Raw genomic sequence first — 18,524 nt, forward strand, 5'->3', positions numbered from 1 at the left:
ATCCAGTCATACAGATAGTGGGTTTGAAAGAGAGTTTCTAAACATAGCAGTGAGATGATGCAGATGCTAATGCAGATGCTGTTGTTGGAAGACGTGCCTTAGGCAGTGATGGTTAAAATGTATGTATGACATGCTAGTGGGATGACAGTAGCACTGACTCACAGTCTCGCTTGCTCTCTCAATGGTCCAAATGGGAATGGGCTGATTACGATCTCTAGAGGGTGTGCTCATTTCTAAAGTGCTCCTCTGGAACCTGGCAAGGTCACTTTTAGTTCCACACTTCATTAGTCTTGTATTCTGAGGTGCATTTTGATTACTGTTGCTCAGATTTCTTTTTGCATCCACTATACATGTACTTTTCTCATGAAAAAAGTACTAGTATTACAATATTAATTATTAATGTCCATTCTGAGCTACTTTTTTTCCCCTGTTTTGTTGATTAAAAATTTTGATTCAATATGTGGCCAGTTAGCTATTCTTTTGTTGATAAGAAAAGAGAAACCGTGGAGTGATATGCCATGAACAACAGTTAAATATCTCACTACTAAATGGCTCATTGAGACAGACCCTATTAGAAACAAAGTATTGCAGAGGGTCTTGTCATAATAAAAGTTGTCAGTTTATGTACTATACAAAATGTATTTATTTCTCTCCTTACAGTGTTCTGTCTGTTGATGTTGGACCAGGAAGTTCAGGAAAGGTAAGGTACAAAATGCAATTGACATTGAATTGTTTTGATTTCATTTAAGCATCCAGGGTCAAAGTTATCTTTAATATGTCTTACCAAATGTTTTTAATGGTTTTCTTACCAAGTAATGCATCCAAGAAATAAGAATAGAAAAAGCTGATATTATTTATTGGCTCCACATCATATTCTTTTGCTGTCTACCCATAGATCAAATCACTCAAGCTTTTTAGTGTGCAAATTGAGTAAACACCGCTATCTCAGAGTAAACACACTATAAAAGCAACAAAAAAAAATTGTGTTTGTATTGTGTCTATGGCTGCTAACCGTGTGTTTGCCCATTACCACACATTATACAGCCTATTGTGTTTGGAAGTTTTATCTGATGGTTGTTAAAAGATTGTCTTTGCACAGCTGTAATGCTGTGATCTCTCCCTAACTCTGACACATCACTCAATTACTGAGTGCAGAGGACAGCTCTGTGCCGAGAGACATCAAGCTGCTCTGATTGTGTGACTTGTCCGTCTCATCTGCTGAAGACAGCGAGGAACGCTTGCATCCTGCTGGGCAAATCAAAGCTCTCTTAGGGCTTGAGTGACCTTCTCTGAACTGTGGAGCACACATGATGTTTATCCACATGGTTGGAGTTACAGTTTATCCAGGGTGACTAAAGAATGGTTAGAGTACCCTGTGGAAGAGAAGGCAACAGGGAAATTGCTGCATATGCCATTTTTTTGTATTATTGTCACTTATTTAGTTCAATCTTCCAACCTAAAAATTAGCTTTTGAAGTGAATTGCTTTGTTTACTTGAAATGATTATGGAGTTTGATGTCAGGTGCCAGGTGTCCTTACCTCTTCTTTTAACACTTCTATTCCGTTTCCCATTCCACGCATTCCAAGTTCTGTCAGAGGACATTGGCACAAGTGCAGGATTTCTGTGACCCATTTATGTTCAAGGTGGCCTACAGGATTGACAAGGATCTTCACTGAAGTAGTATTATACATATATAGAGGGATGAGCCATTATCTGTAGCAGGGAAATAAAGATGTCACTCAAGAGACCTGGAAATACATCCTCACTCACACAGCAGTGATTTTAAACAGCGATAAAGAAGTAGGTTTTTCCCAATTGTATTATGCTTTTGGTTGAGCATACTACATTATGCTGAGGAGGAAGGTGATTTCTCAAAATTTGTTGCCTTTTTAATGTTCTTGTGGTCATGCATGAAATATCTGGGAAATCTGGGAAATATCCCGTGGCAAAACAGAGAAACAAATTGAGACTTGATTAGCATAGCTGCTGTTCCAACAAAGTAAAATGTATTAGTTTATCCCAAGCTAAAGAATAATAATATGCATTTGATCAGATGCAACTGCAGTCACAATTTAAGAGATGCATTATTCGAATGCTTGGCGAAAGAGATTAATCTAGATTTAAAAAGAGAGTGTGTCTGAACCCTGAACATTATCAGGAAGTCTATTCCAGAGTTTGGGAGCCAAATGTGAGAAAGCTCTACCTCCTTTAGTGGACTTTGCTATCCTAGGAACTACCAAAAGTCCAGCGTTTTGTGACCTTAGGGAGCTTGATGGATTGTAGTGTGGTAGAAGACTAGTTAGGTATGCAGGAGCTAAACCATTTAGGGCCTTATAGGTAAGTAAAGATAATTTGTAACTGATACGGAACTTAATAGGTAGCCAGTGCAGAGACCGTAAAATTGGGGTAATATAATCATATTTTCTTGACCTTGTAAGGACTCTAGCTGCTGCATTTTGGACTACCTGTAGCTTGTTTATTGAAGATGCAGGACAACCACCTAGAAGTGCGTTACAATAGTCCAGTCTAGGAGAGGAGGTCACAAAGTCAGAATGACCTCCTCTCCTAGGTTCACAAATGGTCATCCATAAAATGTGTTGTAAGTAATCTTAAAGATTCCTAAATGCATTTACTTTCGGAAGGCCAAATAAAGTGCTTTTGCCTTCACCTAGATACACACAGCAGGTGGTGGAGGAATACAAGGTGGCTAAATGCAGACTAGTAATTTCATACAGACTCTCAAGATGAAAAAATCATACATGCAAGTGTTATGACAAGATCAGGATGCAAATGGGCACCACTGGGTACACAGTAATATGAGCTTTTGTATAGATCAGACTGTTTTACTCTATTCATATTAAACCTGCAATTCATTATTAAGCCAGAGTTATTAGTGTATCACATCAAAATGTGCAGTGTTGTGTTGGCAGGACAACAAAAGAGAACCAAATTTGAACATTCATCTAAAACAGCATGGTTCATTTTGTCAGAGCACCTGCAGGATCCACCAAACCACTGCTCTGACTCGTATATGCCATGTTAACTATAAAAAAAAAAGTTTTTCTAATGTTGCATGGCAAACAATGTTAAACCTATGATGTTTTTCGGATAAATCTTTAGCTTTTCTGAAACTAAGCCATTGATTAGCTAGTTTGTGGATTTTGTTTAGTTTGTGGATTGGAGACGAGGCATACTAATTCATTGTAAAAGCCAACTGCTTTAGGCTTATATAATTATGTTTGAATGACGACAGTAAACTTGATACAGTGGTCCATGCTGAAACATAAATTAAGCAATAATTTATTTGTTAATATATTGTTAATCATTGTGCTAAAAAGGGAAATGGCGGCATTTATAGTCTGTGGAGGTTCAGAGCTACCACACAGTAGATACACAAACTTGATGCTTTAAGCTGGTGGGCTGCCTGCTGCCTTCACACCCGATCCCCTCAAATTACACCTTGCTCTATTGTGTGCCCAGATTATCACAATTCTTGCATGAGTTTTGGACAAATTTGTGCAAATCTGTTTGTGGCGGTCAATGTTGATATGGGCCAGCCTGCAACAATTACATCAATGTATCGGAAAGACTGATATGAAATTAATATTTTTTATTCAGCAACTCAGCCCGAATGAGTTGCTGAATAAAACAGTTAAGGTTTTTATAATGTAACAAAAGATTTATATATATATATATATATATATATATATAGCCCAAGCATCCCTTACTAATTCAAAAATTATTAATTTTGAATTAGTAATGAAGGTACGCTGAGTTGCTAGATTGAAAGTTTGTTTTATTACTTTATTAAAAGCTTACTGTATTATGTAGAGTTGAGTATCTATTACTGAGAGATGGATTGAGCGAGTCTGATTACCTGCATCTGCATTCATCCTTAAAAAAAATAAATAATAATAATAATAAATAAACTTTGGTAGTACTGTATGTATGTTTAGAATGGAGTGTAAGAATTTTTCTTTTATCGAGTGAACTGTTTCTTTAAGAATCAATACAGTGTTTTTACAGAGAACAGCATCTCTCTCTTTGTCTGTGTCACTTACATATTTGTATAGATTGTTTCATTGTCTAATGTGATTCATCAAATTCAGATTCATCAAAAGAGGGCCTGACTCATCTTCCTGTTCTTGCTATAACTCCCTTAGTCCTTCATCCAGCTCTGAGTAATAAATAAAGTCAGTAAACAAAGTCAGACCTGGTGTCATCAGCATCCAGTCACTGCCATTGCAATGTCTAGTACTTCATATAAATCATTATGACTCTTTGTATTTTAAGAACAGCTAGAAATTTTCTCAGTTCAGCAATAGCCCAAGCTGGAACAGTGGCTGGTAATGCATGTTTGTTGTGGGGAATGATTCTGTCATTAGGGTGCTTGAGTTATGTGCATTTAAACTTGAGAGTTAAATTGGCAGAGACACTCTTATCTGGGGTTATTGATTAAGGCAAGGGACAGTTTTAGTGATCAGGGCTGTGGATCAGCAATATCCAGGAAAGAGGGTAGTGATGAGGGATGGATGGTCCTTTCCAGACTCCTGGCATCATGAGTCTAGGCTCTTTGAGATAAAGTGCAAACCAGCTTGCCAAATGAAACCTGCTACTGTCCTTCAAGTGAAATGAAATTTTTTGGTTGATATGAATGTTTAAAATCTGCGGTATGCATAATCTATTTGTAGAAGCTATCAAGATTTTATTGCAAATTGCAAATCATAAGATGTAAGTAAATCATCCTAAATGTGAATGTTTGATAATCACCCAAATGTTCCTTTGAATGATTTATCAAAAGTCTGTAAAGTTTATTTCCACTATCATTCAAAAGTTTGGAGTCGGAAAGATTTGTTCTGCATTTATTTTATTAAAAATACAGTAAATCAGTGTGAAATATTATTACAAATTAATATAACTGTTTGAAATGTTAATGTATTTTAAAATGTAGTTTATTTCTGTAATGTCAAAGCTAAATTTTCAGTAGTTGTTACAGTCTTCAGTGACACGTGATCTTACAGAAACCATTCTAATTGATTTTGCGCTCAAGAAACTTTTATTCTTATAATTAATAATATAATATAATAAGATAATAATATAATATAATATAATATATAATAATAATAATTAATAAAATCCTTTGTAACATTATACATATTTTTACTGTATAAAATATTTGTAGATTTTTGGCTGCTTAGGGTGTATAGCTATTGAAATATTTCTGTATAGTAATCAGCATGTGTTGAATAAACATGAACATTCTTTTCCCACTTCTCTTCTTCAGAAACATCTGCTTGCATTCTTTTCGGTTAGCATACACAGCATTCTTAAACTTATTTTCATGCCAGTTTCTTTCTTTATGAATTCATATTTGTTCTTCACTATAATGTAATGTAAAAACCTTGAAATTTGTGATTAAATCTGATCCCATATGCATTTTTATAAATGAGGTCCAGGTGTTAGTACTCTAATAAAATGTTAACATAAGTTCTTCTACTTGTTCTGCAACTAATAGCCAACTCTTCTCAGTTATTTATACAGCAATCACGCTGATTGTGTGAGGTGAGAAAGAAGGACATGTACTTTCTGATGGCGGCAGGCTGAAAACATGCATTAGTGCCGTCTAGAACACTGAAAAGAGACAGAACAATTCGATGAATATGGCTGTCTGTGTTACAGTCATACACATTTCATACTGAATATTTTAGGTTTGATCATGAGTTGTAATGAAGAACCACTGTAGAAGTTTGTACCATTGACCACGTGTGAGTAGAGAAAGAGAATTCGGAAATCCTTGAGGAAGGGATATCTTTGTTATTCTTCAAATGAAAGCGCTCAAGGACAGATGAGACTGAATACAAAAAAGTATTGATTTTTACAAGCATGCCACAATGCTTGTCAGAGCAAATCTGTCTCATTCTCATTCCCTGTTCTCTTCCTATTTCATGTCTATTGCACTTTAATCAAGCACATACAGTACTTTTCAAAAATGTTAAGGTTAGTAAAAATGTTATTTCTTACAAATGTTTTTGAAAGAAGTCTCTTATGCTTGCCATGGCTTCATGCATTTGTTTATGATGGATTATTGCAATTTAAGATGACTTTTTACTCTTTTTTTTCACACATTTAAAAATGTTATTGTTTTCCTGTGATGGATAGCAAAGCTACATTCTCAGCAGCCATTACTCCAGTCTTCAGTGACATATGATCCTTTGTCATATGAAATCATTGTAATATTACTATTATTAGAAGCCATTGTGGCTTTTGTGGAAACTGTAATACATTTTTCAGAATTCTCTGATGAATAGAAAGTTAAAAAAAAGGCATTTATTTGAAATATATATATTTTTTAATAACAAAAAAGTATTTTCTGTCACTTTCAATCAATTTAATGGACCCTTGTTGAATAAAAGTATTACTTTATTTGAAAAAATTATCTAACTTTCAAACTCAAGTGTGTATTCATCTCTCTTGGACAGCATTCCTCTCACAAATACTGACATATGTTAAGTGGTTCTCAAATGGTTGTCCTTCACAACTTAGGGTTACATTGGACATTAGATGGCAACTGAATACGAACCAAAATGATTTAGTGTTAGTAAACAAAATTAGTCCTACCTTTCGTAAAACTAAAATGTAGTAAGGTTATGATCCACCAGTTGAGAACCACTGCTCTGCGTTGTAGAACTTTATGTCCCTATTTTCTCTCACGCTGAACTTTTGAATGTTTGTGTTCCGAATGTCTTTAAAAAAGTTGTTGACAGAGATGGGAGTTATTGTGATGTAGGTTTGATTAAGGAGAATGTCTAAAAGTAGTAAGCAGAGAAGGGACATGTTTTCAAAATAAAGGCGCAGGAGAGAGAGAGAAAGAGAGAGAGAGAGAGAGAGAGAGAGTTTGTTACTCTAGGGTATGTAGCATTACATATTAGACATGGCTGACTGGTGAGGTCTCAGTGATGCAGTCCTGCAGCTGCTATTCTCTCTTTCCCATGAGTGCCTGCTGCCCACACACTGACCTGAAAATGCACATTACATCAGTTCATATCAAGTACACGGTGTGACTAATGATTGCACAACTGTTTTATACCACTGTAGCACTACATGCCACTGTTTGTTACTTTTCAGTTATGAAAATAAATGAGTAACCTTAGCTGTATCCGAAACCGTAGCTAGCTGCTTTCCCAGACTTCAGAGAAAGCATTTTAATACAAAAGTATTTTCATACATAGTATAGTATCTCCTTGGGGTGTCAGACAGGCTTCGGAGACATCAAAACTTTGTGCAAAATGATCTTTTAAAAAAAAAAATATCCTGTGAGCTTAACAAGCAAACATTTAATTAAAATGTTAATTTGTCAGTAGAAGTTAAAAAATTACAATAGCATAAATAAAACTATGAGATTGTTTCAGGGTTATTATACTTAACTAGAGCTAAAGTTTTGAAGTATTGAAATTAAGTATAAAAAACTTATTTCAGTTAGAAATGGAAAACAACATTTCTTATTTACATTTCCTAACTTGAAAACTAAAATAAAATGGAATAAAAATGTATATTGTAATTATTAAATAAATATATTATAACTAAATAATATATTATAACTAAACATAAATGAAATGAAATGAAAAATGCACACAACCTTACTAATTACTAAAACTAATTCAAATGTTAATAAAAGTATATTTAAAATAATACATTAAAAAGAACAAAATAAAATAAAATATAAAGTTTTAAAATATAAATTTACATGGCTGATTATGAATGAACAAGGTCAAAACAACTATTCATTTAGTAACAGAACACTGGTGTGTGTTATTCTGAGATGCAGTGAAGGATGCAAATGAAAGAATATGATTAAAAATCAAACACATTAAGGCATCTTTGATGTAAACCTATGATTGGACAATAAGAGATTTTACATGCCTGTACAACATTGTATATGTAGACACACCTTTTATAGTTATATCTTCTCTCTTTTGCAGTCAATCTGTTGTAAAGTTGTTGTACCAGCAGTTGGAGCGGTTCACGCAGGAGCCTGGAGCTCACTGGAGGAGCAGGCATACATTCTTCTGACAGAGACAGAGAGACAGACCATGAGCTATTACATTCAAGAGTACCAGCATGCACACATCGGGGTAGAGCCTCTGGCCATGGCCCTGTTTGAACTCTTCAACACACACGCCAAGGTGACACTGGCAGCAAAATCATACAAAAAAAACAACAACAAAACAATAAAAAAAAAAATTCTGAAGAATTGCTAACAACCCATAAAGCCATGGTCTCTGTCAGCATCTTTGTTATTTTCTTTGTTAGTGCACAATGTCACTCAGTATTGTATTTAAATGAAAAAATGTATCATATTTGGAATGATTTCAGGTGTTTCATTTAATGATCTCTTGGCTGTGCCCACTCCCCAGCTGTCTTTGCTGGCTGAGGTGCGGACTCTGATCGCTCCACAGGATCTGGAGCGATTTGATGGGCAAGTGTTACACCGCGAGATGGAGGCGTGGAGAGCTCGGCACGGAGGCTCGGGCCTCCTGCACACTGACTCTGTCTGCATCACCCATCCAGAGGGCCACATTCCTGCTGCCTGCCAGCTGACCACTGCAGTCCCCAGCTACAACAAGGCACGTGGCTTTGCGATCATCATTTGGCATTGTGCAGTGCTGTGAATATTAGCATGCACAGGTGGACAGAATTAAAGTACAGATTCCCTGTTTAAATATTACTATATGTGCTACTCTTAAATTTCCATTTTGGCAAGAGTACAAACCCTGAATGAAACACTAATATTAAGAAATATTATAAAAAAAATAAAATAAATTCAGGATTCTTCAATGACTAGAAAATTCAAATGAACAGCATTTATTTGAACTGTTTACAACTATTAATTTCTTGATAAAAAAAATCTCATAAAATTAAATTGGAAAAAGACACAAAACTAATAGAAAAATCACTACAGCCAACATACAGTACCATTCAAAAGTTTTTGAAATTTCAAAATACAGTAAAATAAATATATTTTTGTTTTCTTAAAAAAAAAATTGGACCACAAAAGTTATAGTGTATGCATGAAAATTTTTGATTTGTTGCTGTGTACACACGAAAATTGTTGCTGTGTACACATGAGTCATTTCAGTGATTTAAGTTTTTTTACTTTGCCTTAATAGAGTGAGTGCAGGTTGGATGGGAGTTTGATGCCAGTTGAGAGCTTAAATTCTCTTCCTATTGTTGCTCTGGTGAGTTATTTACATTTGTCTGCTATGTGTCTGCACGCTGTTACATTTTGTGGAGTAAAAGCACTCAGCATTAAAATAGTTAGCCCCCAAAAAAGGCACAGTGAAAAAAGGCACAGAATTCATTAATAACAAGTATTAACACTAAAATCAACATACTATATATACTACTGTTCAAAAGTTTGGGTTTGGTATAAAATTTATAAATATTTTTGAAAGAAGTCAAAATACAGTAAATACTATATTATTAAAAATATTTTGAAATGATATTACAATTTGAACTAACTGTTTTATATTTTAATGTTTTATTTCTGTGATGGCAAAGCTGAATTTTCAGCAGCCATTAATCTGGTCTTTAGTGTCACATTATCCTTCAGAAATCATTCTAAAATGCTGTTTTAATGCTCAAGAAAAAAATATTATTATTATTAATGTTGAAAACTTTTTTTGTGGAATTGTTTTTTCTTCGGGATTCTTTGATAAAACTTTATCCTTTAAATCTTGCTGAGCCCAAACTCCTGAATAGTGGTCTGGTGCAATTAATGTAATATATAATTAAAAATATGATTTTACTTTCAGTAGTTGATTGTAAACCTGCATACTGTATGAATGAAAATGAATGTGACCGTTGAAAGGGAGCAGTTAGGGGTTCGGTGCCTTGCTCAAGGACACCTAAATTGTGGTATAACCGACTCAAGACTCGAACCCACAACCCTAGGGTTAGGATTCAAACTCTCTAACCACTATGCCACGACTTCCCCAAATCCAGTGTCATTTTACTGTTCACTGTTCAAAACATGGAGTATTATATATCAGACAAAAGAGCTTGTTGCTCACCTGATGCCAGTCATTTGGATTTTGCAGAAATTGCATGGTGACATCATAAAATATTTGTAACATAAAATATATTCTGTTAGGTTCTAATTCAGAACACTGCCATGTGACAGATTTTCTTTTTATCTAGTCAATTTGCTGAAGATTGTGTTAAGTTTAATGGATTTTATCCTTCCCTTTCTTGTTCCCATTTAATTAAGCATCAGCAGCCCAACATGAACTATTGTAATCATAAATAATTATCTTGGATGAATCCGTAATTGACCATCTTGTCATAAACGTGTGCTTATGCGAAATGGTTGTACATAGGGACAACTCTATCATCTGTTCATTTCATAATGTGCTGACATTTTAGAAGGAAGTGTCACCTTTTTAAAGCGTTTAAATGTCAGGATGTATTTTTTTTTATCATAACCTCCCTCAATGATAATGTATCCTTTAATTGCCTGTCTTAGTCTTTGAAAGCGACAGTGAGGAGATAAATATAGACAGTACGTTTATGTTTTATTTCAGGACAAGATGCAGCCGTCATCCGAGTCACCCCACTCGTTCAAGCCTCCACCTCCACCTGTTCGACATGCCAGCCCTAAAAATCAGACCAAACGACCTTCGTCCAAGCTGTCCCAGACCAACCTGCTCTTTACCGCCCCCAGTAGGCGGCATCAGGAAAACCATACCCACAATCACTCACACTCGCCCTGCTCTGCTCACACCTCCCCATGTACTATCCACCACACTGCTTCCAGCTGCTCTGTCCATCACACTCCTCCACCCTGCTCTCACCATCACAGCTCTCCACGATCGTCATCCTTTCAAGCTAGCCCTTCCTCTGGACCACCGTGTAGAGATTTGGTTCAGTTTCTGATGAGCAGGCACCTGGAGTCTCCAAATCGATCTAGAGAGGGCACCCCCGTGATTTCTCCACGCTCCTCTCCATCCCTTTCGCCTTCACTGCTAATGCCTGCGCCGCCCCCCTGTAGCCCTGAGAAGCTGGAGGGCTCCCCCTCTTCACACAGCTGCGGTGCCGCCCAGACCAGCCCACTACACCCTGAGCCAGAGACCACAGAGGAAAGGCCTCAGCCCCAAATACGAGGTGAAGACACTATCTGATTATGAGATTAAAGAGATAGTTCAGCCAAATATAAAAATTCTGTCATCAATTACTCACCCTCACGTCATTCCAAAATATATGAATTTCTTCCGTGGAACGCAAAAGTATTAGTAACCATTGACTTCCACTGTATAAACAAAAACAGTTAGAAATTTATTACAAATATTCTTTAGATATTTTTATGTACAATGGAAGTAAGAATTCATAATGGTTTGGAATAACAAGCAACAAGTAAATAATGATAGGATTTTATTTTTTTGGACAAACTATTTAAGTTAGCACTTACAGTAAATCTAGTTTACCTGTTTGGAGCTATGCATGCTTTTGAATACATGCTTTTGATCATCTGAATGATCAAGTAGATTATTAGAGTCCTAAAACCAAAAATTTTACTCATGTACAAATCTTTAACAAATGTTTACAACCATTCAAAAATCTACAGTGTGCCCAGTGTAGTTTGGTTCACAGACAAATGAATCATTTAAAACAAATCTTTTTATAATCAAAAACATATCAGTGTAAAGTGTTTCATTGACAAATGATTGAATCATTCATAAAGGCATGAACTTTGAACTGTTAGTTTTTCAAAAGAAGTGTTTAAGTTTACTTCATTTGGTATTCACAAAGCATTGATGACTATATGCTATACAGGGGCATCAAAAAAAGAAAAAGAAAAGAAAATAGAATATCATGGAAAAGTTCTTTATTTTTTGTAATTTAATTAAATAATAAGCAAACTTTTTATATTCTTGATTCATTGCACACAAGCTGAAATATTTCAAGAGTTTTTTTTTTTTTTTATTCTGATTGTTATGACTTACAGCTTAGGAAAATTTAAAATTCTGTATCTCAAAAAATTTGAAGATTTTCTCAAAGATCAATCAAAACGGATTTACAAAACAGAAATGTTCAATATCTCCTAAGCAGGTTTAATTATGCACTCAATACTTGGTTGTGGCTCCTTTTGTATGAATTATTGCTTCAATGCAGCGTGGCATGTAGGCAATCAGCCTGTGTCACTGCTGAGGCGTTATTGAAGCCCAGGTTGCTTCTTGATTTTGTGCCTCTCCAGTCTTCCTCCAGACTCCAGACCTTAATTTCCAAATGAAATCCTAAATTTACTTTCATCTGAAAAGAGGACTGTGGACCACTGAGCAACAGTCCAGTTATTTTTCTCCTTACCTCAGGTGAAATGCTTCTGATGTTTTTTTTTTCTGGTTCAGGAGTGGCTTGGTTCAAGAAATGTGACAGCTGTAGCCCTTTTCCTGAAGACGTCTGAGTGTTTTGACTCTTGATGCGCTGACATTGGATTGAAGACTTCAGTCCACTCCTTGTGATGCTCTTCCAAGTTCTTGAATCAGCTTTTAACAATCTTCCCAAGGCTGTGGTCTTCCCTGTTGCTTGTGCAACTTTTCCTACCACACGTTTTCCTTCCAGTCAACTTTCTATGAATATATTTTGATACAGCACTCTGTGAACAGTCAGCCCTTTCAGCAGTGACTTTCTGTGTCTTACCCTCATTGTGGAGGGTGTTGATGATTGTCATTTTGGCAACTGTGAAATCAGCAGTCTTTCCTATAATTGTGGTTGCATGTTCTAAACTAGCCCAAGAGGTACCCAGTATTTATACTCAAAATTATTAAAAACTAATCAAGCCCAAAATGCAATATTCTATTTTTTTGAGATACTGATTTTTTTATTTTCCTAAGCTGTAAGTTATCACCATCAGAATTAAAACAAAAAACTCTTGAAATATTTCAGTTTGTATGCAATTAATCTAGAATATAATATAAAGTTTGCTTTTTTTAATTAAATTACAAAACCTTTTGAGATGCACCTGTATATCTGTTATATAATAAATAGCAAATAAATAATTTGATAGCTGTAAGGAAGTTTTCTGTATAATTGACTGCATTTGCTGAGAGAAAAAATAAAAAGGAAAATACACAAACAAAATGGAAATGTGACAACATAAATAACAATCAAATTGAATTAGGGGTATCTGTATTGATAACAGCCCTATTGAAAACACATTAAAAAGATTGGCTAAGGATAAAGGAGGTATTCAAGGCTTTAATTTCTTAGATGGCAGGATACCTTATTACAAATTGTACATAAAGTATAGTCATAGGGCATCTCATTCATCCAAAATAATTAATCACACTAATTTAACATATTAACAGCCCTAAAAGGTCCAGCTTCTATAACTCTTTTCAGATCCAAATAATGTGTGAGGTCCACATAAATTCTGAATGCAGATCTCTAATCTGTGAAAGCGAAATTGTGTGGTTATTTATGGCTTTATGTGCTCATTTGTCTGTATTCCCAGGAGCCACACTGTCCCAGCTGTCAGACAGCGGACAGACTCTGAGTGAGGACAGTGGAGTGGATATCGCAGAGGCTGGGGGGTTGAGTAAGGACAGCAGCCCTCGACCAGGTAAAGCTCCATTCCTCCAGGTCCGATGTGGGACACGCAGAGCAGAAGGACTCGCACAGAGAGCAGCGGCAAGTTCTCTTCTGTTTTTTAAATGAGTTAGTGTCATTTCATCATATAAATAACCATTATACAGTATTATGTATGTCTTAATGTCGCATTTTTGCACTGTTTGTCATTTTTAGATGGGAATAATGGAGCCTACGCTTGTACAGGTGCCCAAATGTGCCAGTACACTGGGTATTACTGTAGAAGGGGGTGCCAACACCAGACAGCCTCTTCCACGCATTGCGACCATACAGGTGGGTCAGAGCGCTCTGGACATAGTTTAGTTCAAAGTTACAGCTAAGAAAGATTAGCTGTTTGAAGGCAATCCCAGAATGTGCATCAGCAAGCTCATTGAAAATATTGTATAAATAAATACACTACTGTTAGATTCAGTAAGACGTTTTAAATAAATACTTCTCTTCAGCCATGTTGCATTATTTTGATCAAAAGAGAGAGTATATTGTTATAAAAGATTTCTATTATAATCAAAGAATCCTGAAAAAAATAAACAATAATTAAACTGTTTTCCCTTTGAATGGTTGTTTATATAAATGTGAAAATCACTGTTAAAAATAATTCAGTCTAATTACAATTTTACTATTTTACCATAAATCCATGTGTGCTATGTTATTGGAATATTGTATTGTTAGCTTAGGAACATGATACGCTATTGAAATCAGCTATATGAACCTAATCTGATTTGCATGTGTTTCTGTGCTTGACCCTGTTTGATTTGTTTCTAGTGTATAACATTCCAGATCAGTCACCTATGAGCTTGCCAAAAAAAAAAAAAAAAAAAAAAAAAAAATCCACCAACAAAGAAATAGAATAGATGGGCAGCTCCTTAGGTTTTGACATTCTGTAGTGTTCAAATTTAGCCACATGTATATATTTGTTTCTGTAATATATATGAAATGTTAGCATAAAAGTATCACAGTGTTTAGAATTATTATTCCCACAAAGTACCTTTTGTTCCCATAATGGAAAGGGTTGCTAATGTACTGTGAAGGTCTGATATTACACCCATCAAGGTGCAAGATACAGCTGTAACGTATATATTGTGGTTTCAAAAAGCTTTTAAAAGCTGTTCTCTCATAGACACATAAATGCTTAGGTCAGTAAAACCTGCTTCTTCATCATGACTATAATTACGATTCTGCACGAAAAGCAATCCCAGTTTTCTTATTAGAAATTAGTTATGACACAATTAATACTTTTGCCATTAGATAAACCCCTTATCTTTGTATAGTATCTAACAGTATTAAGATGGTAGATTAATCTTTAGTCATAACATTACAGTAAGTTTTAAATATAAAGGAGCCAGTTTGTTTTCATCTAATTTTTTATCACATTTAGCCCAGCATCTGTTAGCTAATGGAGCACATTAGCATATTCAGGTCCAGTTTATGTGCATGTGTACTTGCTTCTCTCATTGTTTTGTTCACTCAACAAAAAGGTGAGAGATTTCCCCTTTAGCACAAAGTGGCTTTGCACAGAAATATGTTTGCTTGCATATTTAAAAAACATTGGGATCAAGCAGCTTGTGATATGACTATAGCTTAAGGGTATGAAAAAATAAATAAATATGATAAATTGTATCTAATAGCGTTTAAAGAGATGTCTGATACTGCTGACCGAAGACAAAGTGCTGTAGCGGTGTTGCTGTATTAGTATTCTTTGTTGCTTGGTAGAGTATCCTTGAAATTTGCATAGACTGTCAATTTACACAACCAGCATTTGTAAATCTCACCACTGGAAAGGTCAGAGGAGAAAAAAAGCCTGTCACAGACCCATCTGGACATGTTTCATAATTAAAGGAGCAGGTCTTTTGTCCAGAAAATGTCCTGAGACATCACTCCTGTCTCCCTGAAAAAAAAAAGGAGTTTAGGAAGCAGCTCACGATTTAGACGATCAGAAATGATCATCTTTGCCTGTTAGAAGTCTGTGTGCTGACATTGGATTGGCTTGGAGGAATCTGTTTAATGGTGCATCAGTCACTTAAGAAAGATCATATTTATAAGTTGAACGCATATGGATGCCACGGCAATAGTGATTGAGAAATGTAGGATTTTAAAATATTGATGCAGTTTCAGAAGTTGATGGTATATTTGTTTGTGGAAATTTGGAAATGTAGGAAATTTTATATATTATTTAATTTGCAATAAAACTAGCTAAGTTGCATGTAAAATGCAATTATGATGTAATATATAATGATTACGTTTACGGCAACTTCATAAATTGTAAAATGTATTTAAAAATATATATATATAAAAAGAAAACACATCTTTTATTTATTGCAGTATTTTTGGCTAAGGTACATCGTTATCCTGCGCAAACAAAGTGATATGACTGCACCCGAAGCTTAAAAATGAACTTCCCAGCAGGACCTGAGCATATCTGTTGGCTGGTCTGTTAGAAAAAGCAACTGTGAAGAGAAAAGCTTTTTAAAGTGCTGTTTGATACCATCAGATTATTCCTCTGCTTATTCGTTTTTCCTGAAAATGCTGACCTTCATGGGAAGGAAAAATGATTAGAAAAACAGATTTATTTTCTAGCTTTAAGCTAATGAATAGTAAATGGGTTTGTGCTTGATTGTCCTTGATGCCTTACACCAGGGTAATACTAATATTTCTCAATTTAGTAAAATGCCACATTCCTAGACTGAATTATTTGTTTTTAAAAAAAGAATTTGCTGCGGATCATATTTGAAAGCTTGATTAGGCATAATGGCTATTGATTGTGTTTTTTTTTTAAAGCAGTATTTTTAAAGCATCATATAGTATGTGACGTTAGAGTGAGATCTCAGACGTCATCTGACATGGTAACGAATTGAATCCAACCTGAAAGAAAAGCACGGCACTATGAGCCGATGTCAGAGGTGTAACCATGGCTACCGCACTAAGCTCCACTTTGGTTTTAATCAAATGTTCATTATGTGAGCATTCACTATTCAGTCTTTGTGAGACATGTAGAGCTCGGGTGTCATGTTGAGAGTTCAACTGTAATAAATGTTGACAAATTAGATCAGACTCCAGCAGGATTGTATGACAGTCGCACCTTCATGGCGTAACCTGATTGTGGACCGTAGAGGAATTTGTTACCCTAAAAGCAGCACTATTAGACTGGCCTCCTTCCAGCTCAACGAAAAATGACAACCAGAACACTCATCTTGGTTATCTCTTTCTACTCGTCCCCAGGCACTTTATCTTCATACTTTGACAGGAGGTCAGCTAATAAGCTCTCAATACGAAGTGCCATATCTGAGAGAGCAAGCCATCATTTTCTCCCCCATTTCCCACTCGTCTCTTCTCTCACACTTTTGATAGATGATCTCTTTTTTCGGAAGGTTTGAGACAGCTGCAGTACTTCCTTTGCTTATTTCTCTCCTTCTCTTTTTGTCTCCCAGAAGGGGGGCTCTGTGCATATCTCTGGACAGTTACGTGTGGGTCAGGTGATTCTGGAGGTGAATGGCGTGTCACTTAAAGGCATGGAGCAACGGGACGTGACTCGGGTCATTGCGGAGGCCTTTAAGACCAAAGACAAAGACTATGTTGACTTTTTGATCGCCGAGTTCAACTTTGCTCTGTAGAAGTCGTCCCTTGAGAGTTTTACTAGACGCCACTGCAAAGACCTTGCACTTTATGTCAAGTCCGCACGAGGGGCTGAATGAGTCATGCTTGTCGTATCTGAGTCACAGTTAGCTTAGAGTTCAAGAGCTGCATCACACCCACCTTACGTCTGTGTTCTCGCTAAACAACGAGCAGCTGCCACACATTCACTGAACGATCTGCAGAGCCAACAGAGACTGTTGGTAATGTTTGATAGGATGAGGTCAGGTTTATATCAAGTCTGTCAATTCTGTGCCATATACATACACACACACATACACACATACACGCATACATACACACACAAAGATGTACACACACACGTACACACACACACACACACACACACACACACACTACCATTAAGGTATTTTTTTTTTTTTTTTTTTTTTTTTTTTTTTTTACTCCATACAGCCATTACTCTAATCTTTATTGTCAAATTATTTTTAAGAAATCATTTTAATATGCTGATTTGGTGCTCAAGAAAACATTTTTGTATTATTTCTTGTTATTATCAATGTTGAAAACAGAAATTTTTTATTTGATGAATGAACAGCATTTATTTGAATTACAATTTTTTAAATCTCTCTCTCTCTCTCTTTCTCTCTCTCACACACACACATACACACACACACACACACACTCAAATCAGCCTCTTTTATTTAGATCTTATATCTGTGCATACTTCAAAGATGGGTAATAGAGAGGTATAATGAAGAAGTGTATAGCAGATCAGATGTACAGTGTTTCAGTTATATGTACTGTAAATGCATGGCTCCTGATTATGCAACATACAGAGAGTTATTGTACATAGGTAAAATAATGTAAAGCTGTATATATTTTATGTAATATATCTTTTTTTTTTTGCACATACTGTTGATATAATGTTTTCAATGACTACATCAAAAACCTCAAAACCCTTAAATATGAACCCAATCATCACTACTTAGAATAATAACATACAGTATATACACATATTAGTTTTTCAACCCTAAAGGATGTTTTATTGATACATCACACACCGTTATGCAGATAGTCTCTTTAAGTTTATAAAGATTTTTATTTTTATTTGTTGCTTGTCATTTGTTGTACTTTGCAATGTGAAACACATGATATTAAAACTTTACAAGAACTAAATTATTGTAGGCTGATTGCAGAGCAACCCCATATAAAGACAGTGCACACTCCGAGGGTATCAATATTATGCCTGAAATATTTATTATTTACGATAAACTGGAAAAGAGACTTAAATAAAT

General features: G+C 35.4%; 1 protein-coding gene across 1 annotated transcript in view; it reads left to right on the forward strand.

The window, feature by feature from the left end:
• Positions 1 to 18,405, forward strand: part of LOC128009087 (whirlin-like) — a 51,901-nt gene extending 33,496 nt beyond the window's left edge. Inside the window, exons 6-13 of the mRNA XM_052592925.1 lie at positions 661 to 700; positions 7,980 to 8,183; positions 8,415 to 8,624; positions 9,168 to 9,236; positions 10,581 to 11,160; positions 13,508 to 13,683; positions 13,798 to 13,914; positions 17,067 to 18,405. Of these exons, the coding sequence (XP_052448885.1) occupies positions 661 to 700; positions 7,980 to 8,183; positions 8,415 to 8,624; positions 9,168 to 9,236; positions 10,581 to 11,160; positions 13,508 to 13,683; positions 13,798 to 13,914; positions 17,067 to 17,249 (1,579 nt within the window). The 3' untranslated portion in view covers positions 17,250 to 18,405. The remainder of the gene's footprint in view (positions 1 to 660; positions 701 to 7,979; positions 8,184 to 8,414; positions 8,625 to 9,167; positions 9,237 to 10,580; positions 11,161 to 13,507; positions 13,684 to 13,797; positions 13,915 to 17,066) is intronic.
• Positions 18,406 to 18,524: the final 119 nt, after the last annotated feature.

The sequence above is a fragment of the Carassius gibelio genome, chromosome A5, assembly GCF_023724105.1.
Source record: "Carassius gibelio isolate Cgi1373 ecotype wild population from Czech Republic chromosome A5, carGib1.2-hapl.c, whole genome shotgun sequence".
Lineage (NCBI taxonomy): Eukaryota > Metazoa > Chordata > Actinopteri > Cypriniformes > Cyprinidae > Carassius > Carassius gibelio.